This window comes from Nerophis lumbriciformis, linkage group LG03, assembly GCF_033978685.3.
Source record: "Nerophis lumbriciformis linkage group LG03, RoL_Nlum_v2.1, whole genome shotgun sequence".
NCBI lineage: Eukaryota > Metazoa > Chordata > Actinopteri > Syngnathiformes > Syngnathidae > Nerophis > Nerophis lumbriciformis.
The window spans coordinates 46,195,355-46,216,185 of NC_084550.2; the positions used below are offsets into that span (position 1 = coordinate 46,195,355).

A 20,831-nucleotide genomic window follows, 5' to 3' on the forward strand; every position below is an offset into this window, starting at 1 on the left:
TATACAGTGCATCCAAAAAGTATTCACAGCGCCTCTTTTTCCCCCACATTGTTTTATGTTACAGCCTTATTCCAAAACGGAATAAATGAATTTTTGTCTTCAAAATTCCACACACAATACCCCGTAATGACAAAGTGAAAGCATTTTTTTTCAAAAAGTTTCCAAATTTATGAAAAATGTAAAAAAGAAAGAAACTACATGTACATAAGTATTCACAGCCTTTTGCCATTGATTGATTGATTGAAACTTTTATTAGTAGATTGCACAGTACAGAACATATTCCGTACAATTGACCACTAAATGGTAACACCCAGGTTTAAGTCGGGGTCCACGTTAGAGATGCGCGGATAGGCAAATATTTCATCCGCAACCGCATCAGAAAGTCGTCAACCATCCGCCATCCACCCGATGTAACGTTTGATCAGAACTGCATCCGCCCGCCATCCGCCCGGTATATCTAATATAGACGATGCAAGGCATTAGTGAGGCACCTGCCAACTACTCCGGTTTTCCCGTAATTCGTACGGTTTTCATCAACCTATTCCGGGTTACGGGTGCAGTGATAAAAAATACGGTTTTTCATTAATTTAAAAAAAAAAAGGGTGAAAACTACGCGAATTGCACCTTGTGCAGACAAGATTTTTCGATCGGACACGGAGGAATTAGCGATGTAAAAGACCACTTTGGGACAAAAAAACACAAGTCTAATGCCCTTGCTAGCGATACAAGTGGAAAACTTTCAACGTTTTTCGTCGCCCAAACAGATTCTTTGGATGTGATTAAATGCCGAAGTTTTATTTACGGAGGCAATAATTGAGCATGGACTTCCAATCGCACTGGCTGATCACATGGGACAGTTACATGTTTGTAATGCAACCTTTGAAAATCATTACGCGGTGATCGCGGTCCCAAAAATAAACTTTTCTTGCATGATAATGTCCAGAAAAATTCGCTTTATATTACTATAGAGTCCTTTTAACGAATGAGTTTGATGGTTTATCACAAACCTTAAATGAAAGAAGTCCTTTCTTCTCCTGCACCTGCATGCGCTTTGGCCTTGCCTCGTGTTTGGTGCGCAATCCTGTCGGCTGTATTTCACAGCACGACATACTGTTAAAAGTGTTTATACTATTTATGCTTTCAAGTCCAAGTTGAAGAAATCTTGTTAAATGTTGACAGCATAACTACCAAAATACAGAAGTATGTCCTTAATATTTTTGCAGTGCTATTTCTGTTGAAAAGTTCAAATGATTACATTAGAGATGTGATGTGCCACTTTTCAAAGTGTCTGATGGCTTAAATTAATTTTCATTAATTTTTCATATTTTGAATTCTTTTGAAAGGCTTACAAAAAAACTACATTTGAATTGTAATTCCATGCTATTGACAGGACTATTAATTTTAATGAAGTTAGCTTACCATGTTTACAGTATGATAATTGTGATAGAAATGTGAATTTTAGGCACAGAATATGTTTTACAATTGAACAAGGCAGTAGATTATACAAGCTTGGACAGAAAGTTAATAATGACACCAATTTTTTTTTTAATGGAATTGTTTAGTACTGTTTTACCATTTGTTTACTGTAAAAAGTGTTTATACTGTTTATACTTTCAATTAACAAATTGAAGTCTTGTGAAAGGTTGACAGGATAACTGGCATTAACTGTCAAAATAATTTCAAACTATTGAAGTTAGCTTACAGAATAAACATGTCAATCAACCCATATGATTTTTGCTGTAATATTTTTGTTTTGAAAAGTCACTGTGACTGATAGAAAAGTGATGGTTTTAGCAACATTTTAACCTGTCTGAATGCTAATAATCATTTTGCGTCGGGGGGCGAAGCCCTGAACCCTCCACCAGGACTTTGTCCTGGACCTACCGGGGCCTGCGGCCCTTGGACCCTGGCTACTAGGTTTTTCTGATTTCAAAAGTTGGCAGGTATGGTGAGGTTATAAAGCTTTTGCCTGTTAAAGAAAGGAGACTGATCCAATGCAGCACAGTCTTTCGCGTGCCACGCTGTCACGACCCAGACGCACACCAGTGCGCAATCATATGGGAGCCGCGCTGAGCGCACCTCCAAGCGCGTCTCGCTGCCGGCGACAGCCAGGTATGGGCCCACGCTCCAGCGCCATCCATTTTCAGGGCTAGTTGATTCGGCAGGTGGGTTGTTACACACTCCTTAGCGGGTTCCGACTTCCATGGCCACCATCCTGCTCTCTATAAAAACCAGGGTGAGCCCCACCCCTTTCGTGAGCGCACTGCGCGCGGAGTGACCCCTGTTACGCGCCCCCGGCAACAGGGGTGGCGGGCAGGTAAGCTGCGCGGGCGGAGCGCGCGGAGTGACCCATGTTACGAGCCCCCGGCCACGGGGGTGGCGGGCAGGTAAGCTGCTTACCTGCTGCGCGTGACGCCGGCCGCGGCGAAGGCGGACGAGGCGGGGTGTCGGTGCGGTGGGCGCGGTAGTGACCCTGGACGTGCGTCGGGCCCTTCTCGCGGATCGCCTCAGCTACGGCTCCCGGTGGGGCCCTCTCGGGGGAAGGGGCCTCGGTCCCGGACCCCGGCGAGGCGTCCCTTCTCCGCTCCGTAAAAGTGTCCATCTCTTTTCTTTTTTTTTCTTCTGTTGTGGCATATGCAGCAGGTGCCTGCTCGTTTTTCGTATGTGGGTAACAACATTTAACTATATATATATATTTCCGAATTGGTTTAACTGCCACCCGCAAAAAAAAAAAAAAAAAAAAAAAAATCTAATTGATCCGCCCGACCCGACCCGCACGCGGATAAAATCTTATTTTTTTAAATTTCATCCGCCCGATCCGCGGATAATCCGCGGACTCCGCGGTTGTGCCCGCAAACCGCGCATCTCTAGTCCACGTTAATCAATTCATGATAAGAAGAACAAAAGTGAGCTGAGGTGCATCCTGTTTCAAATGATCAACCTTGAGACGTTCCTACAACTTCATTGGAGTCCACCTGTGGTAAATTATGTTGGTTGGACATGATTTGGAAAGGCACATACCTGTCTATATTCAAGATACCACACTTGACAGTGCATGGCAGAGCTAAATAAAGTCAAAGAGACTGTCGGTCTGTAGGATTGCCTCGAAGCACAAATCTGGTGAATGGTACAAAAAAATATCTGCTGCCTTGGAGGTCCCAATGAGCAGAGTGGCCTCCATCATCGGTAAATGGAAGAAGTTTGGAACCACCAGGGCTCTTCCTAGAGCCGACTGTCTAAACTGAGCGATCCAGGAAGATGGGCCCTAGTTCGGGAGGTGACCAAGAACCCGATGGTCACTCTGTCAGAGCTACAGCATTTTCTCTGTTGGGAGAAGAGAACCTTCCAGAAGCACAACCATCTCTGCAGCAATCCACCAAACTGTATTGATGGCAAGGGAAATTGTTTGGCACAGGAGCTCAATTACAAGAGAAAAGGAAAGGATAACTTAACACTTTCAAGGGCATAAAAAGAGGAAGAAATAATAAATAAAATGTAGTAGACCAACAACACAAAAGAGACACAGGAAACGGCTATGTCGGAGGAAAACCATGATAGTGTAACAAACAATCAACTTGCACCGTAGTGGCAGGCAGCAGTTTAAGAAGCCCTAAATACAATTGCCTGCAGGTGTGAGTGGTCAGTGAATCCGCCCAGGAATGATCAGAGATGGTTCTGCAAGAAAAGGCAAACAGGTGGAAGCAGAGCAGGGGAGACAAACACCACAGTACCCCTCCCTCTTATAGGGCGACACCTGGGGGCTTACGTGTCTTAGCCGGATGGAGAGAGTGGTGGGTCGAGGATATAGGAGCCGGAGACTAATGAGTGCCCCTCCGGCTCGTAGTCCTCTCAGTCGACCAGGTACTGCACACTCTACTTCGTCTTCTGGAGTCCAAAATGGCCTTCACCGAGTATGCGGGTTGGCCATTGGTCCTGTGCAGAGGAGGCATCACAGATGGAGGACACGGCAGGCCTGAAGTAACAGGCTTGAGGCTGGAGACGTGGAACACCGGATGATGCTTGATGGAAGGTGGCATCAGGAGCTTGACGGATGCAGGGTTGATGATCTTGTCGCTCTTGTAGGGTCTGACAAATCTCGGTGCCAGCTTTCTGGAGACACCAGCCAATGGTAAGTCCCGGGCGGAAAGGCATACCTCTTTCCAGGCTGGTACTCCGATGCCAGGATCCTGTGGCGGTCAGCCAACATGTGGTTGCGAGCAGCAGTTCGTGAAACGGCCGCCCAGGTGCCCTGCCACACGTGATGAGCCCAGCAAAAGTGAAGGTAGACTGACGACACGGATACAAGGAAACAAGGGAGGCTTTTAACCATAGGTGGACTTGAATGCGGACATACTTGTGGCCGAGCAGATGAAAGAGTTGTGCGCATATTCCACCCAGGGGAGGTGGGGGGACTAGGAAGAAGAATGTCAGTGGCATACACAGTCAATTTGCTCGCACCGTCTGGCCATTAGTCTGGGGATGATATCCTGACAAGAGGCTGCTTGCTGCTCCTAGTGCCTTGCAATCCGCTTTCCAGCCCTGGGACAAGAACTGAGGCCCCCTGTTGACAACCTTGTCCAAAGAAATGCCATGGATTTGGAAGACATGCCTCACCAGCAGCTTGGCTGTCTCTAAAGATGACGGCAAATTGGGTACGGCGATGAAGTGAGCCAGCTTAGGCCTACAGGTGGGCGATTAGAAGCCTTGTTTCTGGCGCAAACGGAGCAGGCGGTGACAAACTCCTTGACATTGGGGCTCCTTGAAGACCACCAGAACCTCTGAGCAATGACGAACAGAGTGCGCCTCACAGGAGACTTTAGAGGCGTGTCCCCACTGAAGGACCACAGACCTCAGCTCAGCTGGAACAAACCTTTTATCAGCTGAACAGTTCTTGGGCACCTGAGAATCAGTGGCCGCCTTGGACACCCTTCTCTCCACCTCCCACAGGAGGGCTCCCCCCACCCGGGCCACAAAAATGACGGTCTCGGGAGTGCCATCTTCTGTGGTAGGGTTGTTGAGTCTGGAGAAAGCATCTGGTTTTACTGTAACTTCGGAGTATTGAAAAATAACAACACCAAAAGTGCCAAATTCATTGGAAATGTATTAGAGTAGACGTATCCATTTTCAAGAGTAACCAAAGCCGGCCGGAGCAGAAGTATTATGAAATATTACTCATAGTAGTAGTATACTACAGTAATACTTCAACAAAAGCAAGTGTTCATTTTCATCATCTTTATTGTCGTCACCAGTCCGACCAGAGAGAAGGAATTTAACCCTGCATTTATTACAGCTTTTCTTCCCAACAAATCATGGCTCTGAAAGAAAATATCCATTCAATAATAAATAGCAATAAATAAGAAAATAAATACACAAACAAATGATTGTTCCGTTAATAAATAGCGAGTTAAGTAAAAATGACTATTAGTGACTTGTGAAAGGATGCATGCATGTGATACGCCTGAGAAGCCTGTACTGCAGTACTAATGGCAGTACTGTACTATTGGCAGTACTCGTCTGTGCAGGACGAGTACTTGTCAGTCAGTTGCAGTCGTCCTCTGCTTGGCGTCCTCGGAAGCAAGCGGACTCACAGTGCTTGTTTAAGTAGGACTTGAGTGCGAAGCTTTTGCGGCAGCGCTGACACGAGTAGTGCTTGGCTGGCGAGTGCGTCTGCATGTGAGCGCGGAGGTTGGAGCGGTCGGCGAAGGCTTTGCCGCAGTGGGCGCAGGCGAAGGGCTTCTCTCCCGTGTGCGACCGCATATGACCCTGCAGCAGCCATGGCCGGCTGAAGGCTTTGCCGCACACGTCGCACGCGTGCTTGAGGTCGTGGGTCAGCATGTGCATGGCGAGGGCCGGCATGGACACGTAGACCTTGTGGCAGGTGGGACACTCCCTGGCCTGCTGGCTGTCCAGGCTGCGGTGAGTCTGCTTGTGTCGGCTCAGGTTGGACGACGTGGCGTACGATTTGCCGCACTCGCCGCACGCGTGGCGGCCTTTGGTTTTGGATCGGGGACCGTGGCCGGCTGACCCGGCGCCCTCGGCGATCGCCTCTTTGCGCCGTCGTCTCTGGCGGGCGCGTCCGTCCGACATGAGGAAGGCATTGATGATGCTGGTCTCCAACTCTGCGCCGCTACAGTCCGACTCGACGGTTCCGGTGCTGGATACCGGACTGTCCGGATCGTCCGTGTCGTGGTCGGAGAACTCGTCCCCGCTGCTGCCGCCGATGCATTCTTGTAAACACGAAGACGTCTGCTTGGACTTCTTTGTGTTCTGCATCACGGATGGGATGATGTAATCACGGATGTAGCCTGGAGGAAAATGAAAAAGTGTTGGTATCGGCAATACTGGCCCTGTATTTACTTGGTATCAAACATTTGCAGTACCAATCATCAATACAAAAACAGTGTTTTTCGAAACCTGGATTTTGCTGATTTTTTTGTGATGTTCTTGGCCTAAAATGTATGAATTTAGGGCAGCTTTTTCAAAAAGTTGCAAGATCTTTTTCAATAAGATTACTTGTAAGTTTTTTTTTATTTGTTATCGAGATTTAAAGTGATTTTTTGGTAACCCTAATCTAGGCCTGGGAAATTACTTTGACTTGGGGGCCAAATTTAGAGAAACAAATCTGGGGGCCGATATATCTAATTTTTAGGAACACTAATGCAAAACCTCACAATAATGTCTGATTGAAAGCTAAAAACCATATGACAGTCCGCCTTAAAAAGGGAATGGAATTTTACATTGTTTTACTGAATGAGACACCCAGGATGTACATGAAAATAAAGAATGTGGGATTTACAATACTAACTATGAAGGATAAAACACTGAATATTGACAACATATGAACGTAACACTGTTAAAATAATTATGTGTAAGTTATCACACAACTCTTATGCTTAAAGGCCGTTGCTATAGTTATTATCAATTGTGCTGAAGTTGTACTTTTCTATCTGTGCAAAGGGACAACTTGCAATCTTGAATTGCGAGTCGTCTCGTATCAGTGTTTGTGTTTGTGTCCAGAACATCGAGTGCCGTGACGCAGACAAAGCAGAGACAGGGCGATATCACGAGTGTCAGCACATTTCCATTTTATGAATAATCATATATTTTGTCTAACTGGGGCTGCTGAAATGACCCCCCCTTCCTTCAGAAGCAGCCTCAGTGATGTAACCAGGGACCTCCCGAATAAATAGTGGAGCACGTGGGCTGTGCCTTAGAGCGTAGGTTGGAACTGTAACTAAGCGTACAGCCCAATACGTCTTTCCTCATTGAGCCAAATTGAACTCTGTCTCTGCATGATTCCTTGCTTCTTGTCTGTTTAATAGATGTCATCAGTGTTTGAACCTGACACACACCCCCTCTCCATCCACATATTTTACAATCAAGTGAAACGCAACAAAAATGCAACAAACACTGCGAAATATGAACGTGAAGGGTAAAAAATAAAAACACCTACAATCTGATATATCTGATCACTAAGCTTTAGAACTTTGTTGTAAAAATCTCCTTCCACGTCTGTCCCTGACACCGGGATTTCAGGCTCTGGAAACACTCTGTGGAAACGCTCCCCACCCACACTGCCTGGTGCCTCGTCTGAGCTGCTGTGACCTAGATGACCATAGTAACTAATTGAAATACCATAGTAACTAATTAGATGACTATAGTAACTAGTTTATCATGCAAAAGCGCAGATTCCAACCATTGAAATACTTTGTATAGTTCAAGACTTACGGCAGTGGTTCTTAACCTTGTTGGAGGTACCGAACCCCACCAGTTTTATATGTTCACTGAACCCTTCTTTAGTGAAAAATAAGAAAAACATTTTTTTTCAAATTCAAGACAAAGTTGTATGTTTTTGGTAACACTTTAGTATGGGGAACATATTCTAAGTAACAAATACTTAATTTAGAGTTATTTGGTTAGGGTTAGGGTTAGAGCAGACCTGGGCAAATTAAGTGGCCCGTTAAGCTTTTCAATCTGGCCCGCCGGACATTCCTAAATCATTTTTTTGATCTTTAAGATGGAAACTGTAGCTGCCGTTATGATGTGCAGTGATGTTTTCTAATGACCGTAAGTCTTGAACTATACCAGGGGTCGGCAACCCGCGGCTCTGGAGCCGCATGCGGCTCTTTAGCGCCGCCCTAGTGGCTCTCTGGAACTTTTTTAAAAATGTATGAAAAATAGAAAAAGATGAGGGGAAAAAAATATATTTTTTGTTTTAATATGGTTTCTGTAGGAGGACAACCATAACACAAACCTCCCTAATTGTTATAAAGCACACTGTTTATATTAAACATGCTTCACTGATTCGAGTATTTGGCAAGCACCGTTTTGTCCTACTAATTTTGGCGGTCCTTGAACTCACCGTAGTTTGTTTACATATATAACTTTCTCCGACGTGTTTTATGCCACTTCTTTTTCTTTCTCATTTTGTCCACCAAACTTTAAACGTTGTGCATGAATGCACAAAGGTGAGTTTTGTTGATGTTATTGACTTGTGTGGAGTGCTAATCAGACATATTTGGTCACTGCATGGCTGCAAGCTAATCGATGCTAACATGCTATTTAGGCTAGCTATATGTACATATTGCATCATTATGCCTCATTTGTAGGTATATTTGAGCTCATTTAGTTTCCTTTAAGTCCTCTTAATTCAATTTATATCTCATGACACACTGTCTGTATGAAATATGGCTTTTAATTTTTTGCGGCTCCAGACAAATTTGTTTTTGTATTTTTGGTACAATATGGCTCTTTCAACATTTTGGGTTGCCGACCCCTGAACTATACAAAATATCTCAATGGTCGGAATCTGCGTATTTGCATGATATACTAGTTACTATGGTAATCTACTTAGTTACTATGGTAATCTAATTAGTTACTATGGTAATCTATGTCACAGCAGCTCAGACGAGGCACCAAGCAGTGTGGGTGGGGAGTGTTTCCACAGAGTGTTTCCAGAGCGGCCAGCCTGAAATGTGGGTGTCGGGGACAGACGTGGAAGGAGATTTTTACAACAAAGTTCTAAAGCTTAGTGATATATCAGATATATCAGATAGTAGGTGGGGATTTTTTTACCCTTCGCGTTCATATTTCGCTGTTTGTTGCATTTTTGTTGTCGATGGAGAGGGGGTGTGACGTTCATATGTTGTCAATATTCCGTGTTTTATCATTCATAGTTAATATTGTAAATCCCACATTCTTTTATTTTCATGTACATTCCGGGTGTTTCATTCAGTAAAAAAATTTAAAATTCCATTTCGTTTTTTAAGGCGGTCTGTTATCACGTTTTTAACATTCAATCAGACATTATTGTGAGGTTTTGTAGTAGTGTTCCTAAAAATAGATATACCTGCCCCCAGACACCTTTTTTTCCTCTAAATTTGGCCCCCGAGTCAAAATAATTGCCCAGGCCTGGGTTAGAAGGCCAGGGATAGAGGGTTAGGGTTATAATAAGGCCATGTCGAATAAGGCATTAATAAGTACTTAATAATGACTAGTTAAGAGCCAATATGTTACTAATTTGCATGTTAATAAGCAACTACTTAATGGTGAATATGTTCCCCATACTAAAAGCTTACCATGTTTTATTACTGGTGCACAAAATGAACCGTGCATGAACATCACCTTGCTCAAAGAACAAAACCAACACAGTGCATAAACTCAGTACAAATTACACACCTGCAAATCAGTGTGACTTCTGCTGTTGCCGTATCCGTAATACGCCGATAGTGAGAAGTGTTTATTCACACGATGAGTCGGGTGTGTTTTGACCTCCGGCGAACCCCTGAGGCCGACTCACCGAACCCCTAGGGTTCGATCGAACCCAGGTTAAGAACCACTGACTTACGGTCATTAGAAAACATCACTGCACATCATAATGGCAGATACAGTTTCCATCTTAAAGATCTAAAAAAATTATTTGGGACTGCGGCCCCCGGGTCTTAATTTGCCCAGGTCTGGTTTAACGGCTGTGTAGATACGCTGAGACAAAGTCCAAGTTCATTGTGTTCTTCATGGTGTTTTTTTTTTTTTCCTCAGAATTTTCAACTAACCTGAAGTGTTTTGTCAAGAGGATTATTTTGTGGTATGTCCATTTTTAGAATGCTCGTTCTATTTCGGGCCGAAGTAAAACAAAGAAAACAATGTGACGTTGTCGTCGTTGTATTTTTAAGTTATCATGCCATGATTTTACCCGTGAGCTAAAATGAGTTTGACACCCCTGCTCTAAAATATTTACCAGAAACTCCCCAAAAAGTATGAGTTTATCCTCCTTTTAGAGAGGTTGTGAATTCAAACCCCGGCCGAGTCATACCAAAGACTATAAAAATGGGACCCGTTACCTCCCTGCTTGGCACTCAGCATCAATGGTTGTTATTGGGGGTTAAATCACCAAAAATGATTCCCGGGCGTGGCCACCGCTGCTGCTCACTGCTCCCCTCACCTCCCAGGGGGTGATCAAGGGTGATGGGTCAAATGCAGAGAATAATTTCGCCACACCTAGTGTGTGTGTGACAATCATTGGTACTTTAACTTTAACTTGCCATGTTCCTGACTTCCGACCAATCATTGGACTCCATTCCTGGCGTCGGCATCGGGCGCCTTAACCCGGCGTTCGGTTCATCCCGCAGCGCCAGTTCTGCTTACCAAAAGTGGCCCACTCGGCTCACTGCATTCCACTGACTTTGATGGCTGAGTTTGACAGATGAAAACCATGACGCGCTGGCACATAGCTTCATGAAATAATTGAATACATTGTGAAATCATTATTTTCATTTTGAAATATTTAATTAAATAATTGACCGAATGATTAAGCAATTAATTAAATTATTTAAAAAAATTTAATTTGGAAACCCGGGCAATACAGGAAGGAGAGACAGATTTAAATATTCATGAGTGGTCCATCAGTGCATCCTGCGACTGTAGCGAGTGCTCTTCAGAGCTCAAAACAGCAGCCGTGGCTGAACAAATAAGTCAGCGTGAAAGTGCTGACTCTGCAGAGAGCAGTCATTTGGCTCCGCATCGATCCACCTTGTCTTTGAGGGGGGGTTCACATTCACGTGTCACCTTGCGCTTTTATTTTGTACCGTTTCCCCCGACTGCTTCCACCCAGATCTTTTTTAACGCTGCATAGTAATGAAGTGAATTAATTCACCCATATTATGTTCTCCATATGGTGAATGTTTATATTCAACTTGGAGACTCAACCATTATTTACTTAAACCTGGTGGTCTGCTTTCCACCAGGTTTAAGTAAATAATGGTTGAGTCCATTATAAATTAAGGAGCCTTAGTTGGACTGGGTTAGCTCTCTCATGAGAAGAGGCAATAAATTCAGACTTTGGAATGCAAAAGTGATAGCGCTATCCTGGAGGAGAGACTCCATGTCTATCTTCACGTCAAAATTTAAGTTGCAACATATAGAGGTTGTTTTATGGTAACTTACACATGAACATCTCCTTACATGGTCAGGTTGTACTCTCCTGAATTAACACACACCCAGACAGAGAAAGAAGTAATATAAGACTGTGGTTCGGCTCCTTCAAGTTAGGAGTGCCTGATTTTTTTACTTGACCTCCTCCAGGAACTGCAGTCCCGTATAATGATGCTCGCTTGTAATAAAGCAACTTTTTGTTGAGCAAAGCATCTCCGACGTCTCTTTTGATCCAGCCGCACTGCCAAAGATATACAAAACCCAAAACCAGTGAAGTTGGCACGTTGTGTAAATGGTAAATAAAAACAGAATACAATGATTTGCAAATCCTTTTCAACTTATATTCAATTGAATAGACTGCAAAGACAAGATATTTAATGTTCTAACTTAGAAACTTCATTTTTTTTTTTTGCAAATATTAATTAACTTAGAATTTCATGGCTGCAACACGTGCCAAAGTAGTTGAGAAAGGGCATGTTCACCACTGTGTTACATGGCCTTTCCTTTTAACAACACTCAGTAAATGTTTGGGAACTGAGGAGACACATTTTTTAAGATTCTCAAGTGGAATTCTTTCCCATTCTTGCTTGATGTACAGCTTAAGTTGTTCAACAGTCCGGGGGTCTCCGTTGTGGTATTTTAGGCTTCATAATGCGCCACACATTTTCAATGGGAGACAGGTCTGGACTACAGGCAGGCCAGTCTAGTACCCGCACTCTTTTACTATGAAGCCACGCTGTTGTAACACCTGGCTTGGCATTGTCTTGCTGGAATAAGCAGGGGCGTTGATAACGTTGCTTGGATGGCAACATATGTTGCTCCAAAACCTGTATGTACCTTTCAGCATTAATGGCGCCTTCACAGATGTGCAAGTTACCCATGTCTTGGGAGACTAATGCACCCCCATACCATCACAGATGCTGGCTTTTCAACTTTGCGCCTATGACGGTCCGGATGGTTCTTTCCCTCTGGTACAGAGGACATGACGTCCACAGTGTCCAAAAACAATTTGAAATGTGGACTCGTCAGACCACAGGACACTTTTACACTTTGCATCAGTCAATCTTAGATGAGCTCGGGCCCAGCGAAGCCAGCTGCGTTTCTGGGTGTTGTTGATAAATGACTTTCGCTTTGCCAAGTAGAGTTTTAACTTGCACTTACAGATGTAGCGTTAAACTGTAGTTACTGACAGTGGTTTTCTGAAGTGTTCCTGAGCCCATGTGGTGATATCCTTTACACCCCGATGTCACTTTTTGATGCAGTACCACCTGAGGGATCCAAGGTCCATAATATCATCACTTACATGCAGTGATTTCTCCAGATTCTCTGAACTTTTTGATGATATTACGGGCCGTAGATGGTGAAATCCCTAAATTCTTTACAATAGCTGGTTGACAAATGTTGTTCTTAAACTGTTTGACAATTTGCTCACGCATTTGTTCACAAAGTGGTGACCCTCGCCCCATCCTTGTTTGTGAATGACTGAGCATTTCATGGAAACTGCTTTTATACCCAATCATGGCACCCACCTGTTCTCAATTAGCCTGTTCACCTGTGGGATGTTCCAAATAAGTGTTTGATGAGCGTTCCTCAACTTTCTCAGTCTTTTTTGCCACTTGTGCCAGCATTTTTGAAACATGTTGCAGGCATCAAATTCCAAATGAGGTAATATTTGCAAAAAATAACAAACTTTTCCAGTTGGAACATTAAGTATCTTGTCTTTGCAGTCTAGTCAATTGAATAAAAGTTGAAAAGGATTTGCAAATCATTGTATTCTGTTTTTATTTCTTCACTGGTTTTGGGTTTTGCATTATTTGATATATACATTTTAATAAAACCTATTTAAAACAGGTTATAGATTACAAAAGCTCCTGCTGACGTATCGTTACTTAAAAAAATGTTTACTTTTAAATGGATTCTTCAATCAATTGAATTTAAGTTTGATTAAAACTGTATAAGAATTGTTTCACATTAATAAAAAAAATTTAAAAAAAAGAGTTGAAAAAATGGTCCAATAGGAGGGGGGTACAAATACAATCCTGCTTAGGGCCCTAAATTAGGAGGGGCCCTGCACTCACACTCCTGCGCGGCTTACTTACTGTTAAACGCTCTACATTTTTAATGTGCTCGTTGGAAAATAGAATAATACTTTAAACCTTTCAAGCACATCAGCGTCTCCGTCTGAGCAAATCCTTTCAGTCGCTGAATCATTGCAATCAGCTCCTTGCCCATCTGTGGGATTTTTAAGGGGGTATGCTAATGATGGGGGGGGGGGGGGTTTAGTGACAGGTGGGGGGTGAAGGGCTGGTGTTTGTGAGGGTTAGACAGATGGGGGTCTGATCTGGACAGCAGTGTGGTTTTATTGAGCAACACACACACACACACACACACACACACACACACACACTGCCAAAACAAAGACAAGACAGCTGGCAGCCTGAATCTGGGGGACAAAACATGAGTTGGGGGGGGGGGAATCTTCCAAATCAAAGTATGAATTTCCTCAGATGTCCTCAGCCAAAGTCAAACACACAAAAATGTTGTGTTGCTCCAACACTCAATACCTGTCCCCTATATAGCCTGTTCCATCACAAATGGATTGTGTTGCTGCAATCCTACTCCCTGCGGCGATGCAACATCCTGCAGGATCAGATGGAGGGGTGGGGGGCTGGGGTATTCAAGGGCACCTTCTAAGGACAACGTTCTGTTAAATCTGTGCCATTCAAACTGCTTTTGTGGCCTGCAAATCTAAATAACACCAACAACTAAATCATTTTTAAAGGGAAAAATGTGCCATTATTCTACAGAAGGCCCTGCGATGAGGTGGCGACTTGTCCAGGGTGTACCCCGCCTTCCGCCCGATTGTAGCTGAGATAGGCTCCGGCGCCCCCGCGACCCCAAAGGGAATAAGCGGTAGAAAATGGATGGATGGATGGATGAATTCTACAGAATGCTGGAATTTTTTAAGGTGGAAAATGTGTAATTGTTTATCAGGATGTGGGAATTTCAATCAAAATTTTAGGTGGAAAATTTGCAATTGTTAAACAGAATGCGAAAAATTCCACTACAATTTTAAAGGCGGAAAATGCGCACATTTTAAACAGAAGGCGAGAATTTCAATGGGAAATTTTAAGGTTGAAATGTGCAATTATTTAACAGCATATAGGTATTTCAATAGGAAATTTGAAGTTGAAAAATGTAATTATTAAACAAAATGCAAGAATTTTAATGGGAAATTATAAGGTGAAAATGTGTAATGTGTTATACAAAATGCTGGAATTTAATTGGGAAATTTTACAGCACAAAATGTGTATTTTTAAAACAGAATGCCAGAGTTTCAATGGAAAATTTTAAGGTGGAAAATGTGTAATTTTTTGACAGAATGCAAACATTTCCACTACAATTTTAAAGGCGGAAAATGCGCAAATTTAAACAGATGGCGAGAATTTCAATGGGAAATTTTAAGGTGGAAAATGTGTAATTGGTAGACAGAATGTTGCAATTGCATTGAGAAATTTTAAGGTGGAAAATGTGCACAACTGTTTAACAGGATGTGGGAATTTTAATCAAAATTTTAGGTGGAAAATGTGCACAACTGTTTAACAGGATGTGGGAATTTTAATGGAAATTTTAGGTGGAAAATGTGCAATTGTTAAACAGAATACGAACATTTCCACTACAATTTTAAAGGCGGAAAATGCGCAACTTTTAAACAGAAGGCGAGAATTTCAATGGGAAATTTTAAGGTGGAAAATGTGCACAACTGTTTAACAGGATGTGGGAATTTTAATGGAAATTTTAAGGTGGAAATGTGCCATTCTTTAACAGTATATAGGTATTTCAATAGGAAATTTGAAGTTGAAAAATTTAATTATTAAACAAAACGCAATAATTTTAATGGGAAATTATAAGGTGAAAATGTGTAATGTGTTATACAGAATGCTGGAATTTAATTGGGAAATTTTACAGCACAAAATGTGTATTTTTTAAACAGAATGCCAGAGTTTCAATGGAAAATATTAAGGTGGAAAATGTGTAATTGTTTGACAGAATGCGAACATTTCCACTACACTTTTAGAGGCGGAAAATGCGCAAATTTTAAACAGATGGCGAGAATTTCAATGGGAAATTTTAAGGTGGAAAATGTGCACAACTGTTTAACAGGATGTGGGAATTTTAATGGAAATTTTAGGTGGAAAATGTGCACAACTGTTTAACAGGATGTGGGAATTTTAATGGAAATTTTAGGTGGAAAATGTGCAATTGTTAAACAGAATACGAACATTTCCACTACAATTTTAAAGGCGGAAAATGCGCAACTTTTAAACAGAAGGCGAGAATTTCAATGGGAAATTTTAAGGTGGAAATCTGCAATTCTTTAACAGTATATAGGTATTTCAATAGGAAATTTGAAGTTGAAAAATGTAATTATTAACAAAATTCAAGAATTTTAATGGGAAATTATAAGGTGAAAATGTGTAATGTGTTACACAGAATGCTGGAATTTAATTGGGAAATTTTACAGCACAAAATGTGTATTTTTTAAACAGAATGCCAGAGTTTCAATGGAAAATCTTAAGGTGGAAAATGTGTAATTGTTTGACAGAATGCGAACATTTCCACTACACTTTTAGAGGCGGAAAATGCGCATATTTTAAACAGATGGCGAGAATTTCAATGGGAAATTTTAAGGTGGAAAATGTGCACAACTGTTTAACAGGATGTGGGAATTTTAATGGAAATTTTAGGTGGAAAATGTGTAATTGTTTGACAGAATGCGATTATTTCCACTACAATTTTAAAGGCGGAAAATGCGCAAATTTTAAACAGATGGCGAGAATTTCAATGGGAAATTTTAGGTGGGAATGTGGAATTCTTTAACAGTATATAGGCATTTCAATAGGAAATTTGAAGTTGAAAAATGTAATTATCAAACAAAATGCAAGAATTTTAATGGGAAATTATAAGGTGAAAATGTGTAATTGTTTGACAGAATGCGAACATTTCCACTACACTTTTAAAGGCGGAAATTGCGCAAATTTTAAACAGATGGCGAGAATTTCAATGGGAAATTTTAAGGTGGAAAATGTGTAATTGGTAGACAGAATGTTGCAATAGCATTGGGAAATTTTAAGGTGGAAAATGTGCATAACTGTTTAACAGGATGTGGGAATTTTTAGTGGAATTTTTAGGTGGAAAATGTGCAATTGTTAAACAGAATGCGAAAATTTCCACTACAATTTTAAAGGCGGAAAATGCGAACATTTTAAACAGATGGCGAGAATTTCAATGGGAAATTTTAAGGTGGAAATGTGCAATTCTTTAACAGGTTATAGGTATTTCAATAGGAAATTTGAAGTTGAAAAATTGTATTACTAAACAAAATGCAAGAATTTTAATGGGAAAATATAAGGTGAAAATGTGTAATTTGTTATACAGAATGCTGGAATTTCTTTGGGAAATTTTACAGTTCAAAATGTTTATTTTTTAAACAGAATGCCAGAGTTTTAATGGACATTTTTAAGGTGGAAAATGTCTAATTGTTTGACAGAATGCGAACACTTCCACTACAATTTTAAAGGCGAAAAATGCGCAAATTTTAAACAGAAGGCAAGAATTTCAATTGGAAATTTTATGGTGGAAAATGTGTAATTGGTAGACAGAATGTTGCAATTGCATTGGGAAATTTTAAGGTAAAAAATGTGCAACTGTTTAACATAATGCTAGAATTTCAATGGTAGTTTTTAAAGTAAAAAAAAATGTACAATTCCAAAAAACAAACTGAAATATTTTCAATGTTAAAAAACAGAAAACCTGGAATTTTTAAATGAGCTGAATTTTTTCATCCTGGTTTGAATGGATCGAGAAACTATAATTGTACAAATTCTTAAGATCAAAGGTAATTTGTTTCATGTCAAATTAGAAATTCTTAAGGTGCAAGAATTGAAATGGAACATTTTAAGGTGGAAAATGTGCATATTTTTAACAAATTGTAGGAATTTCAGTGGGAAATTTTAAGGTGGAAAAATTGTAATTTCTTTTACAGGATGTAGGAATTTCAGTGGGAAATTTTAAGGTGGAAAATGTGTAATTGTTAAACAGAATGTGAGAATTTGAACTACAATATGAAAGGCAGAAAATGTGCACATTTTAAACAGAGTGTGAGGATTTCAATGGGAAATTTTAAGGTGAAAAATTTGCAATTTTTTAACAGAATGCTAGAATTTCAATGGTAGTTTTTAAAGTAAAAAAAAAAGTACGATTCCAAAAAACAAACTGAAATATTTTCAATGTTAAAAAACAGAAAACCTGGAATTTTTAAATGAGCTGAATTTTTTCATCCTGGTTTGAATGGATCGAGAAACTATAATTGTACAAATTCTTAAGATCAAAGGTCGTTTGTTTCATGTCAAATTAGAAATTCTTAAGGTGCAAGAATTGAAATGGAACATTTTAAGGTGGAAAATGTGCATTTCTTTAACAAATTGTAGGAATTTCAGTGGGAAATTTTAAGGTGGAAAATATGTAATTTTTAAACAGAATGCGAGAATTGTATCCACAATTTTTAAGGTGGAAAATGTGCAATTGTTTAATAGAATGCTAGAATTTTTGCTGGAATTTTTAAGGTGAAAAATGTGCAATTGTTTAACAGAATGCTAGAATTTCAATGGTAGTTTTTAAAGTAAAAAAAAAAGTACAATTCCAAAAAACAAACTGAAATATTTTCAATGTTAAAAAACAGAAAACCTGGAATTTTTAAATGAGCTGAATTTTTTCATCCTGGTTTGAATGGGTCGAGAAATTGTAATTGTACAAATTCTTAAGATCAAAGGTCATTTGTTTCATGTCAAATTAGAAATTCTTAAAGTGCAAACATATAAATGGAAAATGTGCATTTTTATTTTTTTTAAATTGTAGGAATTTTAGTGGGAAATTTTAGGGTGAAAAATATGTCATTTTTAAACAGAATACGAGAATTTTATCCACACTTTTTAAGGTGGAAAAAGTGTAATTGTTCCACAGAATGCTAGAATTTCTGCTGGGATTTTTAAGGCGAAAAATGTGCAATTGTTTAACAGAATGCTAAGTAGTTTTTATAGTAAAAAAAAAAAAAGTACAATTCCAAAAAACAAACTGAAATATTTTCAATGTTAAAAAACAGAAACCTGGAATTCTTAAATGAGCTGAATTTTTTTCATCCTGGTTTGAATGGGTCGAGAAATTGTAATGTGCAAATCCTTAAGATCAAAGGTAATTTGTTTCATGTCAAATTAGAAATTCTTAAAGTGCAAGAATTTAAATGGAACATTTAAGGTGGAAAATGTGCATTTCTTTAAAAAATTGTAGGAATTTCAGTGGGAAAATTTAAGGTGGAAAATTCACTGGAAAATGTTAAGGTGGAAAATGTGTTATTGTTAAACAGAATGTGAGAATTTGAACTACAATATGAAAGGCAGAAAATGTGCAAATTTTAAACAGAATGTGAGGATTTCAATGGGCAATTTTAAGGTGAAAAATTTGCAATTTTTTAACAGAATGCTAGAATTTCAATGGTAGTTTTTAAAGTAAAAAAAAAATGTACAATTCCAAAAAACAAACTGAAATATTTTCAATGTTAAAAAACAGAAAGCCTGGAATTTTTAAATGAGCTCAATTTTTTCATCCTGGTTTGAATGGGTCGAGAAATTGTAATTGTACAAATTCTTGAGATCAAGAGTCATTTGTTTCATGTCAAATTAGAAATTCTTAAAGTGCAAAAATTTAAATGGAAAATGTGTTTGTGTTTTTTTAAATTGTAGGAATTTCAGTGGGAAATTTTAAGGTGGAAAATGTGTCATTTTTTTACAGGATGTAGGAATTTCAGTAGGAAATTTTAAGGTGGAAAATGTGTCATTTTTAAAAAGAATGCGAGAATTGTATCCACCATTTTTAAGGTGAAAAATGTGCAATTGTTTAACAGAATGCTAGAATTTCAATGGTAGTTTTTAAAGTAAAAAAAAATTTTAAAATTCCAAAAAACAAAGTGAAATATTTTCAAAGTTAAAAAGCAGAAACCTGGAATTTTTAAATGAGCTGAATTTTTTCATGTTGGTTTGAATGGGTCAAGAAATTGTAATTTTACAAACTCTTAAGATCATTTGTTTTATGTACAAAAATGATAGAAAAAGTAAGAATTTGGGGGCAACGTGAAAAAATTTTTGATGCTGGAATTAATTAAAAAAAAAAAAAAAAAATAGCTGCTCGGTGTCTTCAATAAGTTGAACATGTGTTTGATTAGTTTGACAAAGGTGGAAGCAGTTGGGTGTGAAAAAAAGAAAGATGAATTAGAAGACATGTGTGTGAATGATCTCTTGTGTTGTCATGTGATGAAAAAAGTGGTGCTGAAGAAGTGGGAGCCCACTCACCATTATCGCTGAGTCGGACATTGAGGTCGGAGGTAGAGTCAGTGATGGCATGCGTCACGGAGCAGGAATCCTGGTAATAGTTGCACAGCCAGGACTCGTGAACCTTGGGCTGCTTCACCAGAAAGGAGCGAGGCATCTTGTTTGCCTGAGGAAAAAGCTCATTTACACCCTCATGGAAAATAATCTGGCAGACAAAGACGGAAGATGAAGGAGACGAGGAGGCGGACAGGACGGAGGAAGCATCAGACGGGATAGAGATGAAGATGGAAAGTGGTGAGGAAGACACAGAGGCACGGGGAGGGAGGGATGGGGTGTGGGGGGCGGAGGAGGGTGTGCAGAAGTAGCTTAGCTCAGCATTACTGCAGCCTTTTACATGTGGGCCACCAGCCTCTAAGATCAGGTGGCGCTTGGATGGAGGGAACTGCTTAGCATTAATCCATCAAACATCCCCAGGGACACACATCGAATTACCACCAGCCGTCTGTGCTGCCTTTCTCCTGCACACACACACACACACACACACACACACACACACACAGACATAACACGCACACACACACACTCGATACAAACAAACACACGATCGACAAACCCAAGCAACACCACCCCCCCCACCCCTCTGAGTGGAGACAATAGTGGTGCAGCAGCACGCGGTTGACACCACGCTAAACATCTTGTCAGCTATTGTCTCTCAATGAAGTAACTACAACCATTGATGCTAACACTCTTCATGCTCACTCCACCGTCTTTGATCATTTGTCATAACCACAGTGGCAATACGCACAGGAACAGTATCTACATCACATAAGAACAGTATCTACATCACACAAGAACAGTATCTACATCCCGCCAGAACATATCTACATCACACAAAAACAGTATCTACATCCCACCAGAACATCTACATCATGCAAGAATAGTATCTACATCATACAAGAACATCTACATCACACAAGAACATATCTACATCACATAAGAACAGTATCTACATCATAC

General features: G+C 40.2%; 1 protein-coding gene across 1 annotated transcript; it reads right to left on the reverse strand.

Moving 5' to 3' along the window:
• Nucleotides 1-5,239: 5,239 nt before the first annotated feature.
• LOC133576145 (transcriptional repressor scratch 1-like) lies at nucleotides 5,240-20,206 on the reverse strand. The gene is made up of 2 exons (XM_061929164.2): nucleotides 19,836-20,206; nucleotides 5,240-6,305 (listed from the first exon to the last, which is right to left on the reverse strand). Exons 1-2 carry the CDS (start codon nucleotides 19,969-19,971, stop codon nucleotides 5,539-5,541), a joined length of 903 nt encoding a protein of 300 aa, XP_061785148.1. The 5' UTR covers nucleotides 19,972-20,206; the 3' UTR covers nucleotides 5,240-5,538.
• Between the last annotated feature and the right edge of the window lie 625 nt (nucleotides 20,207-20,831).